The sequence below is a fragment of the Hyphopichia burtonii genome, assembly GCF_001661395.1.
Source record: "Hyphopichia burtonii NRRL Y-1933 unplaced genomic scaffold HYPBUscaffold_1, whole genome shotgun sequence".
NCBI classification, from domain to species: domain Eukaryota; kingdom Fungi; phylum Ascomycota; class Pichiomycetes; order Serinales; family Debaryomycetaceae; genus Hyphopichia; species Hyphopichia burtonii.
In genome coordinates, this window is record NW_017963728.1 from 1,689,734 (window position 1) to 1,705,983 (window position 16,250).

Consider the following 16,250-nt stretch of genomic DNA (forward strand, 5'->3'; position numbering starts at 1 on the left):
ATTGTTAGTTTAGGCGCCGACCCCTGGAGAGTTAAAACCTGGAAACTGGGCTAGGTTGTCATTCACGATCAAGGGTGTCTTGACCATTTCGATTGTTAGGCGCTTGGAGCTTGTTCCCAGTTCCTGATTGATTTTCTGCTAGTGATTGACTCTTGTGATTGATTTGCTGCTAGTGATTGATTTGCTGCTAGTGACTGATTTGGCTGCCAGTTTTACTGCTGTGGAAATTTCTGATTGAAAATATAGTTAACGCTCTTGTGCTGAGGTCTGCAATTCCTATTTTACTTACATCCGCCCTTGTATCCTTTTGTTTTCCATCTTTGCCCACCATTTTCGCTTGTTTGTTCGGTTATTCGTGGTTCCCACTCCAAAGCTGGTCTTTGTACATTCTACTATACTCAATTGCCCGAGTGAATACTAATACAAAAATTCAATTGCCTACTGAGTAAATACAAAAAAACTCCCAGAAACCAAAAAAAACTCCCAGAAAACAAAAAAACACTCAGAAAACGAAGAAAACACTCAGAAAACAAAAAAAACACTCAGAAAACAAAAAGAAAACTCAGAAAACAAAAAAAAAAAATAAAAAAAGAGAAGCAGCGGACAAACAAACAAAAAAAACTCAGTAAAAAAATAAAATTTTTTTTTTTTGGTCCTTTTGGGTATTCCTTTGATTTAATCTGTAATATACTGCCATTTTTATCAGCTTAAGATCAATTGAATCACTTGTTATAACCATTTACTTGTTGTTATTGCTGTTTTGTTTCAAAGTCACTAGAAAAGTTGAAGTTGACATTAATCATCTGGTTTGGGGGAGTGTTAGATCAATAAAATAGCTTTGACCTTATTTATTAATTTTCATTTCTTCCAAAGAGTTGCCTTTTTTACAAAGCATTTATTTTTTTTGCCCTTGTCTTAATATTTTTTTAAGAACATTTTGATCCTTGCCTTGATCATTAATAATAAGATACAATTTTTATTTCATTATTGTTCTCTTTTCTATTTATTCCAAGTCATATATGAATCAAGCATTAAAATGGAAATTTCAAAAATTACTTCACCAAATGACTGGATCTACTTTGCCAAGGGTAATGCGAATATTTTATTCAAATATACTGGGAATAATGATTATTTAAGGCATAAACTATTAAGAGTTCGTCTATTGAAAGAAGACGATCAATACATCTCGACGTGTGAATTATATGATTTCATCGAGTTAAGATGTAAACATTTATTTCCTCAACAAATCATTGATATTCAATTAATTGTATTGACCACCGATTTTGTTAATCAACTAGATAATCATGGTAATCAACTCATGTTAAAGGAAAGATATGGTTTATTAATTCCAAATATCTTAGATGGGAATTATACAAAACAATTTTTATCGAAAAATTGTCATCTTTATATTGGTAATAATAATCCTTTCAATTATGATGATCAATTTCAAAATGAATATTCTCAAAATAATATAAATGGTCATAAACTTGATCAAAATGATTCTAACGATACAATTCCTACTAATGATTTGAATAATAGTCTGACAACAAATAACAATTACCCTACCAATACAAAACAGCCAGATTCTCCTAATCACCCCCATCGAAATATTGTTAATGATGATCGTAACAATATAATTAATCATGTAAGTTCATTAAAAGATTTCTCAACAAATAATAAAATTGATCTGGTAATTTTTGAAATAAAACCAAAATGGTTATATGATAATACTTCTTCAAATTATTGTCGAACTTGTCTGTTGAATATTTTAAAAGGTTATTCAAGACATTTTTGTCCACTTGATTTACTTTATCCAGAAACAATAGATGAAGGTTTAGAAGATATTTTTTCAGTAATTCCAAAAGAATTATTAACTACCATTGAAGAAATTAATAGAATACCACTTAAACAATTATTTAAAATATTTTTAAGTAATCCAAATAGTGTTTTCCAAAGATTAAAAGAATATCAAAGAATTAATAATAAAAATGATTTAATTAAAAATTTAACTTCAATTGATGATGTTTCTCAAAATTTATCTTTGGTTATGACTTTAAGAGATGTCGGTTTATTCATAAAATTTGAAAAATACGATAAATATAATAATATTCATAATAGTCAAAATAATATTAATAATTTAATCACCATTGAAAACTATGGTAAATTCTTATTAACTTGCAATATTTATGATTTGGATTTAAAATCAAAATTAAAATATAAGCATTGGTTAGATATTGAAGAAAAATTACAAAGTATTTATAACTCTTCAAATCCAAATTGGAGATACTGTATCAAACGTGATAACTCAGTTGATAATTTGGAAACATAATCCTAACAAGCATTACCTTTACCCATTCCGTTCGACTTGCCATACTCCTTCATTTATCATCAATTTTTTAATTCGTTTCATAAATTTTTAATAATATATATGATTTTTTTCCTTGATCTTCTCGTATTCATTTATTTTAAATATGTGATTAATTCTTTTTGAATCTGATCTCTTTAGCATTTAATAATATATTTGACTTTTTCCAATCTTTATTTTGTAAAATTCTTCACGACTTACATTAGGTTTAGTTAAATATTTCTTATTTACTAAATTGTATATAGATATATTATTTTATTTATTAAACAAACTCTTAACGAAGAACAATTTTTTTTGAAATAATTATTTGAATTTATACAGCTTACCAAACATCTTCTTGATATCTATTTTGAACCTTGTAAGACCTAATAATTTCATGACCTCTTTCTTCACTAACACTACGTTCAGCAGAAATGATATTAGATAAAGTGTTTTGAACATCTCTGGCCATTTTGGAAGCATCACCACAAACATAGATATATGCACCATCTTCTAATAATTTATTAATTTGTTGAGATCTTTCTAAAAGCTTCTGTTGAACATAAACTTTTTTAGCTGGATTTGCTCTAGAGAATGCAACTTCAAATTCAAAGGATTCACCTAAAACTTTAGCATATTCTGGCCATTCATTTTTGTAAAGGAAATCTTCATTTTCATTTCTACAACCATAAAATAATAATGTTTTACCAACTTTGGCATCATTATTCTTCTTTAAAGCAACACGTTCCCTAACAAAACCTCTCATTGGAGCAATACCAGTACCTGGACCAATCAAGATAACTGGAGTATTTGGGTTACTTGGTAATTTAAAAGTTGATCTTCTAATATGAACAGGTAATTTATAATTTGAGAATAATTTTCTTGGACCATTTAAATCATAAGTAACAATTGGTTTTTCAGATGATTTATTTTGATTGATTTCGATATCTTTCAATAAGTTGGTGACCACACCGGTTACCAATTGGTCACCATGTTTTTCTGCTTCAACAACAGCAGTGATATGAACATTTGTCTTTTCTGATAAAGAAGACGAAGAAATTGAGTAATAACGAGATTGTAAGTGAGGAACTGATTCAATAAGGAACTCAAATGGAACATTTGACCAAGGTTGACCATTTGATAAATATAATAAAGCATTAGCAATATTAAAATAATTATCATGAATTTTTTCAGCGAATAAAGCTTTATCACCACTAATTTCCAAAGTACGTTTTTTAGTTTCTTCATCAGGAGCAAATTGGGCGATTGAAGATAAAAATTGTCTTGAAATTGAACCCGAGATCTCCAAATGATGTCTAATGACAGCACTATAAGTAATAGGAGTATAGAAAGGAATGGTAATGGTAGTATCCAAAGCTTTCAATTCAAAAACAACATCAACTTTATTTTCCAAACCAAAAGCTTTTATGAAATAATCAACATTTTCATTTGCATTGCTTGGCCAAATAGCGATATGATCCCCGGTAGAATATCTTAAATTAGTATTTGATAAATCGAATTCAGCATGAACACAAGATCTATCTTTTGATTCGAATAATTCTTTAGTGTGAGTGATTTTAGAAATATAAGGATGAGAATGATCAAAAGGACCCCTGGTTAAATCGGTATTAGCTTTGGTGACATAAGCTTTACTTGGTTCACCATTAGAAACATGGGGATCATCAAGGGGCATTTCTTCAATTTCCGTTAATTCAATATTTGGTTGATAAACTGCTTCATGTTCTTCGAAATTTAAATTATTCTTCAAAGATTCAAAAACAGAATCCTTCCAAGCTAAGAAATCTTCATCCATAGTCCCATTACCATCATCACCTTCACCATATTCAGCAAATCTTTCAGCACCTAATTCTTCTAATCTAGTATTAATTTTTTTACCCATAGCGTTATAGAATTCATAAGTAGAATTACCTAAACCAAAAACCGAGTATCTTAAAGAAGACAAGTTATCTGCTTCATTATCTATAAATTCAAAGAAATCAACTGCATTATCAGTTGGTTCACCTTCACCGTAAGTGGCAGCCAAAAAAAACACCAAAATATCATCACCGACATCAGCAAAATTTTCATAATCATAATCAGCTAAATCTGCAATCAAAACTTTCAAATTAAACTTAGAACTGAGTTCTTTCGCCAATTTAGAAGCATAATCCTCCGCGGTACCGGTTTGAGATCCAAAGAATACAATGGTATTCTTTCCATTTTTTTGCAAAGTTTCAACCAAATTTCTAGATGTCTCTCCTCCAACACTGGCAGTAAACCCGGCAGAAGTTCCATCGCCACCAAATATCTTATTCTTTGCAAAATATGCAATCATTGCCACCGCAATGGCAATCATTACTGTAAAATCTAAAGTATCCAAAGCCATATTGATTCGTACCTTGTGCTCTCAACAAAATGTTCAACTAATTATCTAGAGCAGTATGTTGTCCTGATGCCCGGTCCTCTCCAAATAAGCTAGGCTATAAAACAAGTCTCTTGATATCAATTCAGTAAAAAGAAAGTAGTACTAGTCTTGGAAGAAACTTTCAGATCGTATAGATTTTTATGAGCGTATAATTTCTTCAGCGGAACGAGTGTTTTTTTTTCCGTGTCTTTTTTTTTCTTTTGGTTCCGTTTTGACAGTCTTTACCCAGTGGTTTTCCAGTTTTCCAGGTTAAATCAACTACTTGCTGGCTTACAGACTTGGGGGTTGTATTTACGATGGTAAGAAGATGTATTAGAAGACTGCTATTTAAATTATGTGAGCGAAGCTGCTGTTTTGCAGTGAAAATCACAAGGTGAGCGTATTCCACCTTCGGACATGCCAAATTTTTCACAAGGAAAAGATGTTTATCTCATATGATCTCTGCTGAGATAGGCTCCACCCCCCACTGTTCAGATTCACAGGCTGGTGTATCGTTAACATGTGCGGCCATCACGGCCATTAATTTGGCCGGTTCTTGCCTTGTTGATCTATCTTGAGCCTTCTTGAGTTTCTGGACCTTCTGCTTCTGGGCCTTCTGCTTCTTGACCTTCTGCTTCTGGGCCTTCTGCTTCTTCTTCTGCTTCTTCTTGACCTTCTGCTTCTTCTTCTGCTTCGTCTTGGAACTGGATGGACTCTCCGTAGGTTCTTTCGATGGTCACCACTGTTTTCCTCTTGGTGTCTAGATCAAAGTTGTCTCCGTAAATGTCTTTGATGATTTCAAAGATGGACTTGGGGTCTAATTCCATGAACGTTCTGACCCCAAGACTGAAACTACCATTAGTCGTTTCAGTCTGTTTGCTCTTGGGGGTCGATCGTATTATATAGTCTTTTCTGATTAACTCATTGATAAATTCGGTCAAGTTCATGTTGAGATTGGGGATTTTATGATTTAGATTATCACTGATTCCAAATTTTTTCAATATCTTTACTAAATCTTGTTCGTTAATATGATTCTCTTGTATGATAAGTATTCCAATAATCAATAGAATTATCCCCATTTTTATCAACTCCATATTGCTTGAAGGAGTGTTCAGCTTATAGTATTTCGGTAAATAGAATTGTGCATCGTTGGTATTTCTTTCATTATCAACTTCACTAATCAAGTTACCAGTGTATAGTCTTTGTAACACTTGTTTTTCCTTGGGGGTTAAACAACTCACTAATCCCATACTCCCATTAGATTTAGTACTGATTTTAGTCTTACCATCATTATTCGTTTTTCTTCTTTTATTTGGTTCTTCCTCTCCACTATCCCCCTTCAACGTAGGCAAGTGAACTAAATCCATACCGAATATCTCCTTCATATCCTGTTTAGCCTCATCCAATACCAACTTATTGTATCCGGGTCCTCTGTTTGATCTATGCCCGTCTTCTCGTCCGTTTTCTCCCAGAACCTGGTTGATGGCTTGGCTTATATGCTCCCTTCGCACCATCTGGTACTTGCTATGACGTGATATAATCATCCTAACTACTCCGATAACGCTATCTGTTCTATACTGGGCATTAGAGCCTTCTTCAGCTCCCTCTTCGTGCTCGCTACCGTACGCTTCATTGCCCCCTGGCGATTGCTGGGTCCCAAACTCCTCCTCGTCTTCGTCACCGTAAACTATCCGAGAGCCTCTGGGTCTCCGACGTGACATGGTCTGTTGATTCTTCAAGTATCCTTCTCTTGATTCACTTTTGAAGCCTTTTGATAATCGGACGCGTCCCAAAATACTGTTGGTGTATGGGTTTTTCCCTATTGATGGTCAATGGGACCAAAAAGGACCAAATCAACAACGTTGATTGCTTCTATGTCCTCAGAAGACGGTTTACCGGTTTAAGATACCTCTTGTCTGTTGGTAGTCCGACTATTGTTGAAGGGTGATTGGATTTCATTTGAAAGTATGGCGTTTCTGGCATCCACATTAGGAAAGATTGTTGATGAATTCCGTCTTGACAATCTTATCAATTTTGAAATACGAAACCTCGAGCTCTGCTATTCTTTCCCCTTTGTCAATGGATTGAGACTTTGCAGTTTTTCGATGATATAAATAGTTGTGATTTGCTCTTTCAATAAGTTCCGTGTCTCCGAAAACCAACTACTGCTTACTCCTACTTCAGAACATGAGTGATAATTTCTTGAAGTTCAACTCAAGGAGATCCACAGTTTACTCCACCAGGGGGATAGTTGCGTCGAGTCAGCCATTGGCCAGTGCTGCCGGGATTAAAATATTATCACTTGGAGGAAATGCTCTTGAAGCTTCGATCGCCGTTAGTGCTGCTTTATGTGTGGTTGAGCCTACTTCCACAGGGATTGGAGGAGATTGTTTTGTATTGTTTCAGCTGAAAGAGTCTAAAAAAGTGGAAGGGATTAATGGTTGTGGAAGAGCTGCTGGAAAATTGACTATACAAGATGTTTTCGATCTTGAGAATAATGGTAATCCTTTGAAAAGAATTCCTAATCAATCGGTTCTCTCCATTACGGTTCCTGGTGCCATTGCAGCATGGCAAGATTCTTTTGAGAAATGGGGGTCCGGCAAGGTGTCTTTCGAACAAATCTTACAACCGGCCATTGATTTGGCTAACGATGGCTTTGGAGTTCATGAAATTGCTTCTGATCTTTGGAATAAGTGTGAGAAAAAGCTTATATCTCAAAATCCAAAGGTTGATCCTTTGCAAAATCCTCTTTTGTTGAATGGTAAAGCACCAAAGGAAGGAGATTTCATTGATAATAAACCTTTGGCTGATGCACTTAGGCTAATTGCAAAAAATGGTAAAAAAGCTTTTTATGAAGGCCCAATAGCTGACGCAATTATCAAAACCACTGATGCAAAACATCATAAGCTCACGAAAGAAGATTTAATTAAGCACGAATCAACTTTTGTTGATCCTATTTCTATTGAGTTTGGTGATTATAAAGTTTGGGAAATACCTCCAAACGGTCAAGGTTTAGTTGTACTCATAGCTTTAGGAATAATAAGAGAACTCAATAACTTGGGGAAAATAAATTTATCAACTTTAAAGCATAATTCTTCTGAATATTTACATCTTTTAATCGAAACTTTGAAAATCGCCTTCAAAGACGCTGATGAAATCATTGGTGATCCAAAATTTGATGATGTACCTGTGAAAGAAATTTTGTCTTCAGATAATCTTCAAAGAAGAGCAAAACTATTCAATCCCGATAAAGCCTTGGATTTGGCTACTGTTGAAAGTCCTTTGCCAGGCCATCATCATCGCTCTAACACGGTTTATATATCAGTCACCGATTCTGAGGGTAATGCTTGTTCCTTCATCAATTCTGTTTATTACGGATTTGGATCTGGTATCCTTGTTGATGATTTCGGATTTTGCTTGACCAACCGTGGAGCTAACTTCAACTTAACTTCGGGATTGAACAACTGCCTTGAGGGGGGTAAGAGACCATATCACACGATTATTCCGGGCTTCATCACCAATTTGGAAAACGACTTTTTTGCAAGTTATGGTAATATGGGTGGATTTATTCAACCGGTTGGTCATGTTATTCATTTTTTGAATTTAACTTTGTTTCAACTCAATCCTCAACAGTCAATTGATAGTCCTCGTTTCTCTCTTCGTCCTTCAGAACTGGGAATCGACACCGGCCGTGGTGGTGGTGGTCCGGCATCCACAGAAGTCACTGTAGTGCAACTTGAAGATGGTATACCAGAAGATGTAATTCAGGATTTGCAAAAACTAGGTCATTCGACAGAGGTCATTAGCGGATATGAACGATCTACTTTTGGCAGGGCCCAAATTATAAAAAATGAATCAAAATCTGGTAAATTATTACATTCTGGTGGTTCCGACCTAAGGGGTGATGGAGCTGCCGTGCCCTTCTTGTGACCTCTACTTTTATAATTTATATAGATATATATGTGCTCAGAGTGATGGGTTATATTAATTTACCTAACAATTTAGAATAACATCTCCTTGTAAGAAAGATGAATAGTGAGAAAGTACCTCAATTGATAATGTCTAACTTAAATTATGAGTCTTTGGCTGCGAAAAGTGTTTTCCTGAAATAGGGTTTAAAATCTTTTACCGTTGAAATCAACATATTGGCCTAATCCCAGAAGTGTGTTTTAATTCGAAGATTTCCCGCTTTCCCTTCAACTTTTCATCTTTCTATCTAGTTTTACAACATACAAAGCGGTGGGAATCGTTAACTAAATGTAAGTTCTATATTTCTAAAAGCAACCAGACCTCAATATTTCGAGTATTCTTTTTTGGCCGGTATTTCATAATACTTACTTATACACTTATCCAATATATAAGGGTTGGGGAGAAGCTCAAATAAAGATGCTTGAAAGCTATTCGATAAAGATAAAAGCCAGTAGCAGAAAGCTTTAAATCATTGTCTTAAATATACTGGATAACCTAGTTTGGTTATGGACTAGTCGAGCTAGTCGACCCAGATTTTAATATCATCGGAGAGTTCTGGATTTCTTGTATTTTATCTGAATTACGTTTCAAATATTTAATCAATACGGTTTTTTAGCTTGATCTAAGTCTTTTCCTCGTATTCAACTCTATATATCTTCTGATCTTTACAAATAGATAAATAAAAAAAAATAAAAAAATGTTCTTCAAAACAAATTAACAATTAATACTTATATATTTTAAGATACAGCAACATTGGAATGCCACTAGTTACGAACACTCGTTGATTTGAAAATTTTTTAAGCAAATTTGAACCTTTTCATAACTGAATTATTCGTCTGAATATTTTATCTAAACGAATTTCTGTTATAGAAAGGGTTTTATAGTGTAGTGGTTATCACTTTCGGTTTTGATCCGAACAACCCCGGTTCGAATCCGGGTAAGACCTTTCTTTTTTGTCCATTTTTTAGCGGGGAGTAAGTGCCATAACCAGAAATAATGGAGACTAACTATTGATAAAGAGTTGGAGTTCAGTGAAGAACAGTTGAATTAAAAGGTTCAAAGGCCAATATGGAAGAAAACGCTACCCATGGGGTCGAAGTTGAGACGTCTCGACTCAAAATAGCGGAAGATTTTGGTTTAGAAATGGGAAGTGATGAAATGAAGAACTTAGTTGTGGAGTATGACGATAAACTTACAATAAAGAACTACTCCACAAGTTTCAACCTAATTGATTCAGATGATAAACCAGATTACAGAAATGTGACTTACAAATCTCCTACGGAACACCTCAACTGTCCTATATGTCAACAGCCTTTTATTAATCCATTTACAACCATCTGTGGCCATACTTTTTGTAAAGAATGTATTTTGGAATGTTTCAAGATGTCTAAAGAGAACATAAGGCAAACTCATGAAAGTGAATCACATAGTTTGAAGGGATGCTGTCCCTTGGATAGAACACCTTTGGACTCGACTAATATAAACGATCTATTTCCTACGCCTTTGATTATATCGAATCTAATTGACGACTTGCGAGTGATATGTTTGAATTACGAAAGAGGTTGTGAATGGACTGGTTGTCGTTGGGAGATTGAACGTCACGTCGTTAGTGAATGTGGATTCACAGGGGTTCGCTGTGGTGGTATTCGAAATAATGCTGTGACTACAAACGAAACAACAGATGATACCGGGCTTGAAGAAAAAGAAGATTCTTGTAGCATGGTCGTTGAAAGAAGATTTTTGGCTTCACAAGATGATAAGAGCATAGAAGAAAAGATGAATAATGAATGTATCCATAAGCTATACCAATGTCAGTTTTGCAGTGCAAAAGTAACTAAAATCAGTGAAAAAGATCATCTAAGCCAACAGTGCTTATTCAATTACCAAACTTGTGACTTATGTTCGAATGATATGATTCTACAAAAAAATATGGATAAACACAAAGAAAATTGCTTGAAAACGGGTAAGATAACTTGTCCAGCAGAAAGCATAGGATGTCAATGGGTTGGAAATAACGATACAGCTTTGGAAATACATTTACAAAGTAATAAGTGTCAATTGTATCAAATTTTACCCCACTGGAATGAAATGAATGAAAAAATCAACAGCTTAACGACGGAAACGTCTTTTCTACAGAAACAGATTAATAAAATATTGGACTCCACTATTCAAGGGAAAATCACAAATTTAGGTTACAGTGAGCCTATAGAAGAAATCAATAGGTTTACTACTGATTGGAATGATGATATAAGGTCATCTTCTTTGAATGATAAATATCTACATATCAATTACGAGTTGGAACGATTGAAGAATGAATTAGATGAAAGAGTAGTTCCTTTCATAGATAGGGAGAATTCCTCCCTGAATGATCGTCAAAATATATTGAATGGTCTTGTTAATGATAATTTTATGATGAAAGATGAATTAAATTTACAAAGAGTCTTAATTAATAGTTTAAGAAAACAAGTTCAATTTCTATTATTCAAAAATAAGAATGGTTTCGGCTTCATAAATTCACCTGGTGGTGGGTTTGCTAGTGGCACTATGAATACTGAAATTGGGTTAGCAACGGGGGCTTTAGATGATCCCTCTGAAATAGTCGATATTCCTTCTCGAAGTAACTCCGAGGAAAGATTAAACCTTAAACTATAATAGTAATATGTATATAATATATATTTTTTTAGTTAGTTATTGCTTAGTATTTACGTTTACCATAATTTAAGTAGATCGTCCCAATCTTGATTCTTTCTTCTATTCCAGTAACTCTTTTCACCAAAATTATATACCCATTCACCAGAATCAGGACCGCCATCACCGACATGATGGAAAAATTTAACTTCATGCTCTTTACCCTCATTTTCCATAACTTTTCTACGTTGACGTTGATCTTCTTCCAACTCATTCTTCACTCTTTCTGCAGTCGATAAGTCACCTCCTTCGTATGCTTTCATATCCGGTCTCAATCTGGAGTCGGTAGGTGCTAATTGGTCTTTTTCTAGTTCGGTTATCTTATTCAAGGTACCGGCAAATTCAGTAAAACCAAACTTTTTCTGTGAGTTTGGTAATAACTTACCGCAAGTCCAAATTAATTTTTCGGTGCTCTTTGTCTTCAAAGTAAGAGTTTCGGTCCATTTACCCTCAACTGTGTAAGGTAATTCTTTTTTAGAATGGGCGTCAAAAGCTTTAATTGTTAAATCTTCCGAACGTCCACTGAACATACCACCTTTTGCAAATTCAACAACAGCTTTTTGACCGTTATTTGACTTAACAGTAATTGAAGATGAAGGCTCGGAGTATTTTTCACCAGCGATAATATTTTTCAATAAGCTGGATGGTTGATTCCAAGTAAAAATTTCTCCTGTTGTATTAATTGATAAAGTGACATTACCTTTTGTGGTTATTTCAGCATTTTTACCCCAGAATTTTTGTGCTGGGGCAGGGCTGAAACTTAAATTCCAGTCGTTCGATTCAACATACATTGCAAAAACTGGGGGGCGATGGCTAACCTTTTCACTTACTAAACGTATACCAAAATCTTCACGAACTAATTCAAAGGTTTCACCTAAAAGAGGGTTAAATGGTTTACGTGAATTACGTTCCTTTGCTCTCATTGATGATAAATAACTAACAGCAAATGACGCAATACGTAATATTTTCTCTCCAGTAGCTTCAACGCAATTGGCACTGATAGCATTATTAATTAAGTCACAATATTCGATAAGCTCAGCATATTTTTGAAGGATTGAAACTGGTTCATTCATTTCGACTGGCATAGGAATAGATGTCAAATCTTTACCCACATTTTTACGTAAAATACCCAAAATACTCAAAGGTTCATGATTACAAATTGGAATGTCTGAATCACGATTGACAGGGCTATGAGGCAATGGATATAAGTTATCATCACTATTAACCACATCTTTTTCGTCGATTTGTTTTTTGCTATCATTACCAGTAATGATGCTTGGTGTCTCATCATCATCAGATGAAGATGAAGATGATGCATCATCACCTGCATCTCCATCTTCTCCATAGTCATCTTCTTCATCTTCTTCATCGACATATAAATTATTGATTCTATTGGAATCATCAACTTGATCATTCTGATCACCAATAAGAACCACTCCTCTATTCATTTGATCGATATAATCTTGAGCATCATAGAAATCGTTACTTGAAAAAACTGAAACAGCATCGTTTCTCGATACGCTGGTTAATCTTTTATTTGATTTTTTAGCTTTGAAGTCAATGATTAATGAATTGACATCGTTTGAAATACCGTTAATTGCTGAAGCCAATGCGTTTGGGGAGCTACTGGCAGTTTCTAATTTCAAACGCTCTAATTTATGATTAATTGCCTCCAATTGTTTAACGAAAGAAGATGATTTATCGTCCAAATCGACATCGTTATCATAATATGCATCATCACTAGTTTTATTTCCAGATACACCATTTGGTTGTAATTGGTCCGAATCGTCTGTATAAGTGAACTGCTTAACTTGATTAAAAGCATCAACCCAAGCGTCAAAGTCGGATTGATTTAATGCTTTTAGATTCCAAATTTCCATACCGGAATCAAGAATCAATTCTAATTTTTTAGCGTCAGCACTAATAATTGAATGTTTAATTGGCATTTGACCTCTTAAATTATTATCATTAACTCTAAAGTAAGATAAAGTACCATACTTAAAGTTGAGGACAAAGAATCTTTTGGTGAAACCTTGTAACTTCTTACGTCTTTTCTTTAACAAAACACTTTGTAATAATTCACCATTTTTAGGACGAAGAATATTACCGGATCCAAAATTTACATTATCCGGTTGATCAGATGCCGAAGTGTAAGATCCTGGTAATATGTCATTGTTGTTTCCTGGGACAGTTGCAGAAGGACTTGAATTAACAGAATTAACACTCTTTTCATTTTTAGGTTGAAATTTAATATGGGGTTCCAATTTTTCATTTGTTTGGGAAGTTTGGAAAGCTACGTTATGACCCCCGCCAAGCTCGAATTGACTATTTTGAGAAGTCAAATTGCGTCTAAGGGGAACAGGATTATTCGTAGAAGCGGTATTATTTGGAGAAGACGAAGCTGAAGTATTTTGAATAATTTTGGAACTGAATAAAACTTTTTTACCGGTTGTTTTAGAGAAAGAGTTATCAAAGATGAAAGCAAACATTCCACCCGATTGAATTTCAAATTGACCATGCACTAACTCTTCAGCAACCAATTTGTTGTAATCTTGAACTAGAGTCAAGTCAGAACTGTTTAAATTGGAAGAAAAAGTGCTTGATCTTGATTTTGACTTATAAGAGTTCAGTTCGGATAACTTGTTGACAGAAGCAACCGAGCTGGATCTCAATCTATTTCTAGGAGGATGTGGTGGTTGTAAAGCAGCGGCTGCTGCAGCTGCTGCTGTATTATTGGAATTATTATTCACTGCTTTACCATTTGGGTGAGAGTTCAAGGCTGCAGCTGCTCCAGCAGCGGCAGAAACTCGACCAAGGTTATCAGGACTATCAACATTCTTGTGACTCTGCTTGAAGGACCCATTAATGGTCTGAGTATCGTCATTCTTTAAAGTTGCCGAACTTGCAGTATCAAACCCTTCATCTTCAAGATTCTTCTTATATATAGCAAAGTTGATGGATTTTTTCAACGGTTTGACTTGCCAATCAATAAAGGAATTATCTGAAGCATGAACCCACTTAACAAGGAAATCCTTCGAATGGATCTCCAAAGTCTCCATACTGATGTTTATTTAACCAGGGTTTCAGCTAACACGTATATGAGCGCGGTTAAATCAAATAAATCGATTTGGGCTTCAATCAACTTATATGGATAATTCAATGAATAGTTAGGTTACCAGTGGCTGGAGGGCTGGACTATACGCTAGGTCCAATGGATGATTGGAAGAGTAAAACAGTGAAAACCCGTGGTATAAAAAAAACAATCTCCAAAAAAAAATCAGAAGCTCAGTTTACCTCAATCTTTTTTTGGTGTTCGCTTGTTTTTTTTTTTTCTTTGCTTGATTTATATTGCCAATTCAATGAAACTTGCTCTAAGATTAGTTGAGTCAGCTGCATCTAGTGGTCGTAGACTCTTGTTGTCCATGAACTAGATGGCCGTATCAAAAGAACCTAGTGTAGTTTGTATGGAATGGGTGAGTGGGGGAAGTTGCTTCTTCCGCGCTTTCGACTTCATATGATTACTACTTGAAGCAGCTGAATTTTTTACAGCCATTTCACGTTCGACCGTAAGAGAAATAGCCGGAGATTTGCCTGTTCGAGGAATAAGGACGGAGCGGGTGTCTATCTGGGGTCGACTCTTGAGCATACTTTTTTGAGAAGTGCAGGTGTTCTCATGGCAGCTTCTTGTCATTGATTCTGGCAGCTGGTTCTGGCAGCTGGTTCTGGCAGCCGGTGATGACATGGAATGAGTCTTTTTCGAATGCTTTGGTTTCTTGCAATTCTTGAGTCAAGAAGCCTTCCGATATTTAGTCTGTCGGCCATGGCATGAACTCATCTTTATATACCTTCTAGCAGATATTAGGTACATAATTGAATTAAGGGAGACATGGGGGGTCGCTTGATCTCGTTTGATTGACTCGAGATAGAAATGTAGAAATGTAGAAATGTAGAAATACAGAAATGAAGAAATGAAAAATGTGAAAAATCCGGGATATGACAGAGATGTCTTCATTTTAGATAATTTTAGCTAAAATTAACCCGAATTTAACAAAATATAACAGAGATGTCTTCATTTTAGATAATTTTAGCTAAAATTAACCCGAATTTAACAAAATATAACAAAATTTCATCTCTACAAACTAACTTCATGTGAGCAAATCTTATCAAACAACTCATGTGTTTCTTCGGAATGTTCTGTTATCAGAGATATTTAGCTGAAGCCTTCAAAATAAGTTGAATGGATCTCATATCTAACTATATTGCCTCCTCTTGTTTATCGAAAGTGATATAGACACAGATTATAAATTCAAAGACGAAATATTATCCAATAATGATCAAACGAACCCTTCAATCCATATCCGAAGTAATTGGTGCTTCGATCTGCGCAGGGAAAATAGCTGCAAATAAATATTTATTAAATGGCAAAAATCTCCGTATATATTTGCAGACCCCACTTCATACTAGCTACATAGGAAAAATGGTAAAGAGAGAATATGGAAAAAGGTATCCTAATGAAAAAAGCCTCGTGATTGTATTTTTTGAAAAAATCTCTAGTTTTTGTTGCTATCAATATACTAGTGAACAACTAATCCAAAAACGAATGAACGTTCAAGAAATGGTTTTGTGGTCTAGTTGGTTATGGCATCTGCTTAACACGCAGAACGTCCCCAGTTCGATCCTGGGCAAAATCATTTTTTTTTGTAATGTTTTTACATCAGTACTCAAGCATTCAAAGCTAATCGAGTTTTAAACTGGTTACTCCCCTAACTATGCCATTAACCCTATCAAACATACATGTGTTTGGGACCACTCTCATAGGAATCCTAACTATGCGCTTCTCGAAAT

General features: G+C 34.7%; 6 protein-coding genes and 2 non-coding genes across 8 annotated transcripts; 5 read left to right on the plus strand and 3 right to left on the minus strand.

Annotated features, from left to right (window-relative positions):
- Positions 1-962: 962 nt before the first annotated feature.
- On the plus strand, positions 963-2,498 carry IPK1 (inositol pentakisphosphate 2-kinase). Its single transcript, XM_020223194.1, has 2 exons — positions 963-1,478; positions 1,662-2,498. Exons 1-2 carry the CDS (start codon positions 1,037-1,039, stop codon positions 2,327-2,329), a joined length of 1,110 nt encoding a protein of 369 aa, XP_020079118.1. The 5' UTR covers positions 963-1,036; the 3' UTR covers positions 2,330-2,498.
- A 189-nt stretch (positions 2,499-2,687) lies between these two features.
- On the minus strand, positions 2,688-4,730 carry NCP1 (Ncp1p; the record flags this gene model as incomplete). Its single annotated transcript, XM_020222075.1, has 1 exon — positions 2,688-4,730. The coding sequence occupies one exon, from the start codon at positions 4,728-4,730 to the stop codon at positions 2,688-2,690; it is 2,043 nt and encodes a 680-aa protein (XP_020079119.1).
- Positions 4,731-5,455: 725 nt separating this feature from the next.
- Positions 5,456-6,301, minus strand: HYPBUDRAFT_98161 (Smc5-Smc6 complex subunit; the record flags this gene model as incomplete). The annotated part of the gene is made up of 1 exon (XM_020224007.1): positions 5,456-6,301. A coding segment is annotated over one exon (846 nt), but the record flags the coding sequence as incomplete, so codon positions are not given.
- Positions 6,302-6,634: 333 nt separating this feature from the next.
- On the plus strand, positions 6,635-8,741 carry ECM38 (Ecm38p). Its single transcript, XM_020220550.1, has one exon. It carries the CDS (start codon positions 6,936-6,938, stop codon positions 8,676-8,678), a length of 1,743 nt encoding a protein of 580 aa, XP_020079121.1. The 5' UTR covers positions 6,635-6,935; the 3' UTR covers positions 8,679-8,741.
- An 850-nt stretch (positions 8,742-9,591) lies between these two features.
- HYPBUDRAFT_t7 lies at positions 9,592-9,663 on the plus strand. Its single transcript has one exon. It is a non-coding gene; the product is annotated as a tRNA-Gln (tRNA).
- A 212-nt stretch (positions 9,664-9,875) lies between these two features.
- HYPBUDRAFT_102996 (uncharacterized protein) lies at positions 9,876-11,369 on the plus strand (the record flags this gene model as incomplete). The annotated part of the gene is made up of 1 exon (XM_020218237.1): positions 9,876-11,369. One exon carries the CDS (start codon positions 9,876-9,878, stop codon positions 11,367-11,369), a length of 1,494 nt encoding a protein of 497 aa, XP_020079122.1.
- Positions 11,089-14,843, minus strand: OSH3 (oxysterol-binding protein related protein). The gene has a single exon (XM_020220551.1). It carries the CDS (start codon positions 14,462-14,464, stop codon positions 11,426-11,428), a length of 3,039 nt encoding a protein of 1,012 aa, XP_020079123.1. The 5' UTR covers positions 14,465-14,843; the 3' UTR covers positions 11,089-11,425.
- Positions 14,844-16,022: 1,179 nt separating this feature from the next.
- Positions 16,023-16,096, plus strand: HYPBUDRAFT_t8. Its single transcript has one exon. It is a non-coding gene; the product is annotated as a tRNA-Val (tRNA).
- The last annotated feature ends 154 nt before the right edge of the window (positions 16,097-16,250 follow it).

Excerpts from the sequence above, each read along its gene's own strand:
- ECM38 (XM_020220550.1), top strand. The coding sequence starts at position 6,936 with ATGAGTGATAATTTCTTGAAGTTCAACTCAAGGAGATCCACAGTTTAC.
- IPK1 (XM_020223194.1), top strand. The coding sequence starts at position 1,037 with ATGGAAATTTCAAAAATTACTTCACCAAATGACTGGATCTACTTTGCC. Across the intron at positions 1,479-1,661 it reads TTCTCAAAATAATATAAATG|ATTTCTCAACAAATAATAAA; the intron begins GTCATAAACTTG and ends GTTCATTAAAAG.
- OSH3 (XM_020220551.1), bottom strand. The coding sequence starts at position 14,464 with ATGGAGACTTTGGAGATCCATTCGAAGGATTTCCTTGTTAAGTGGGTT.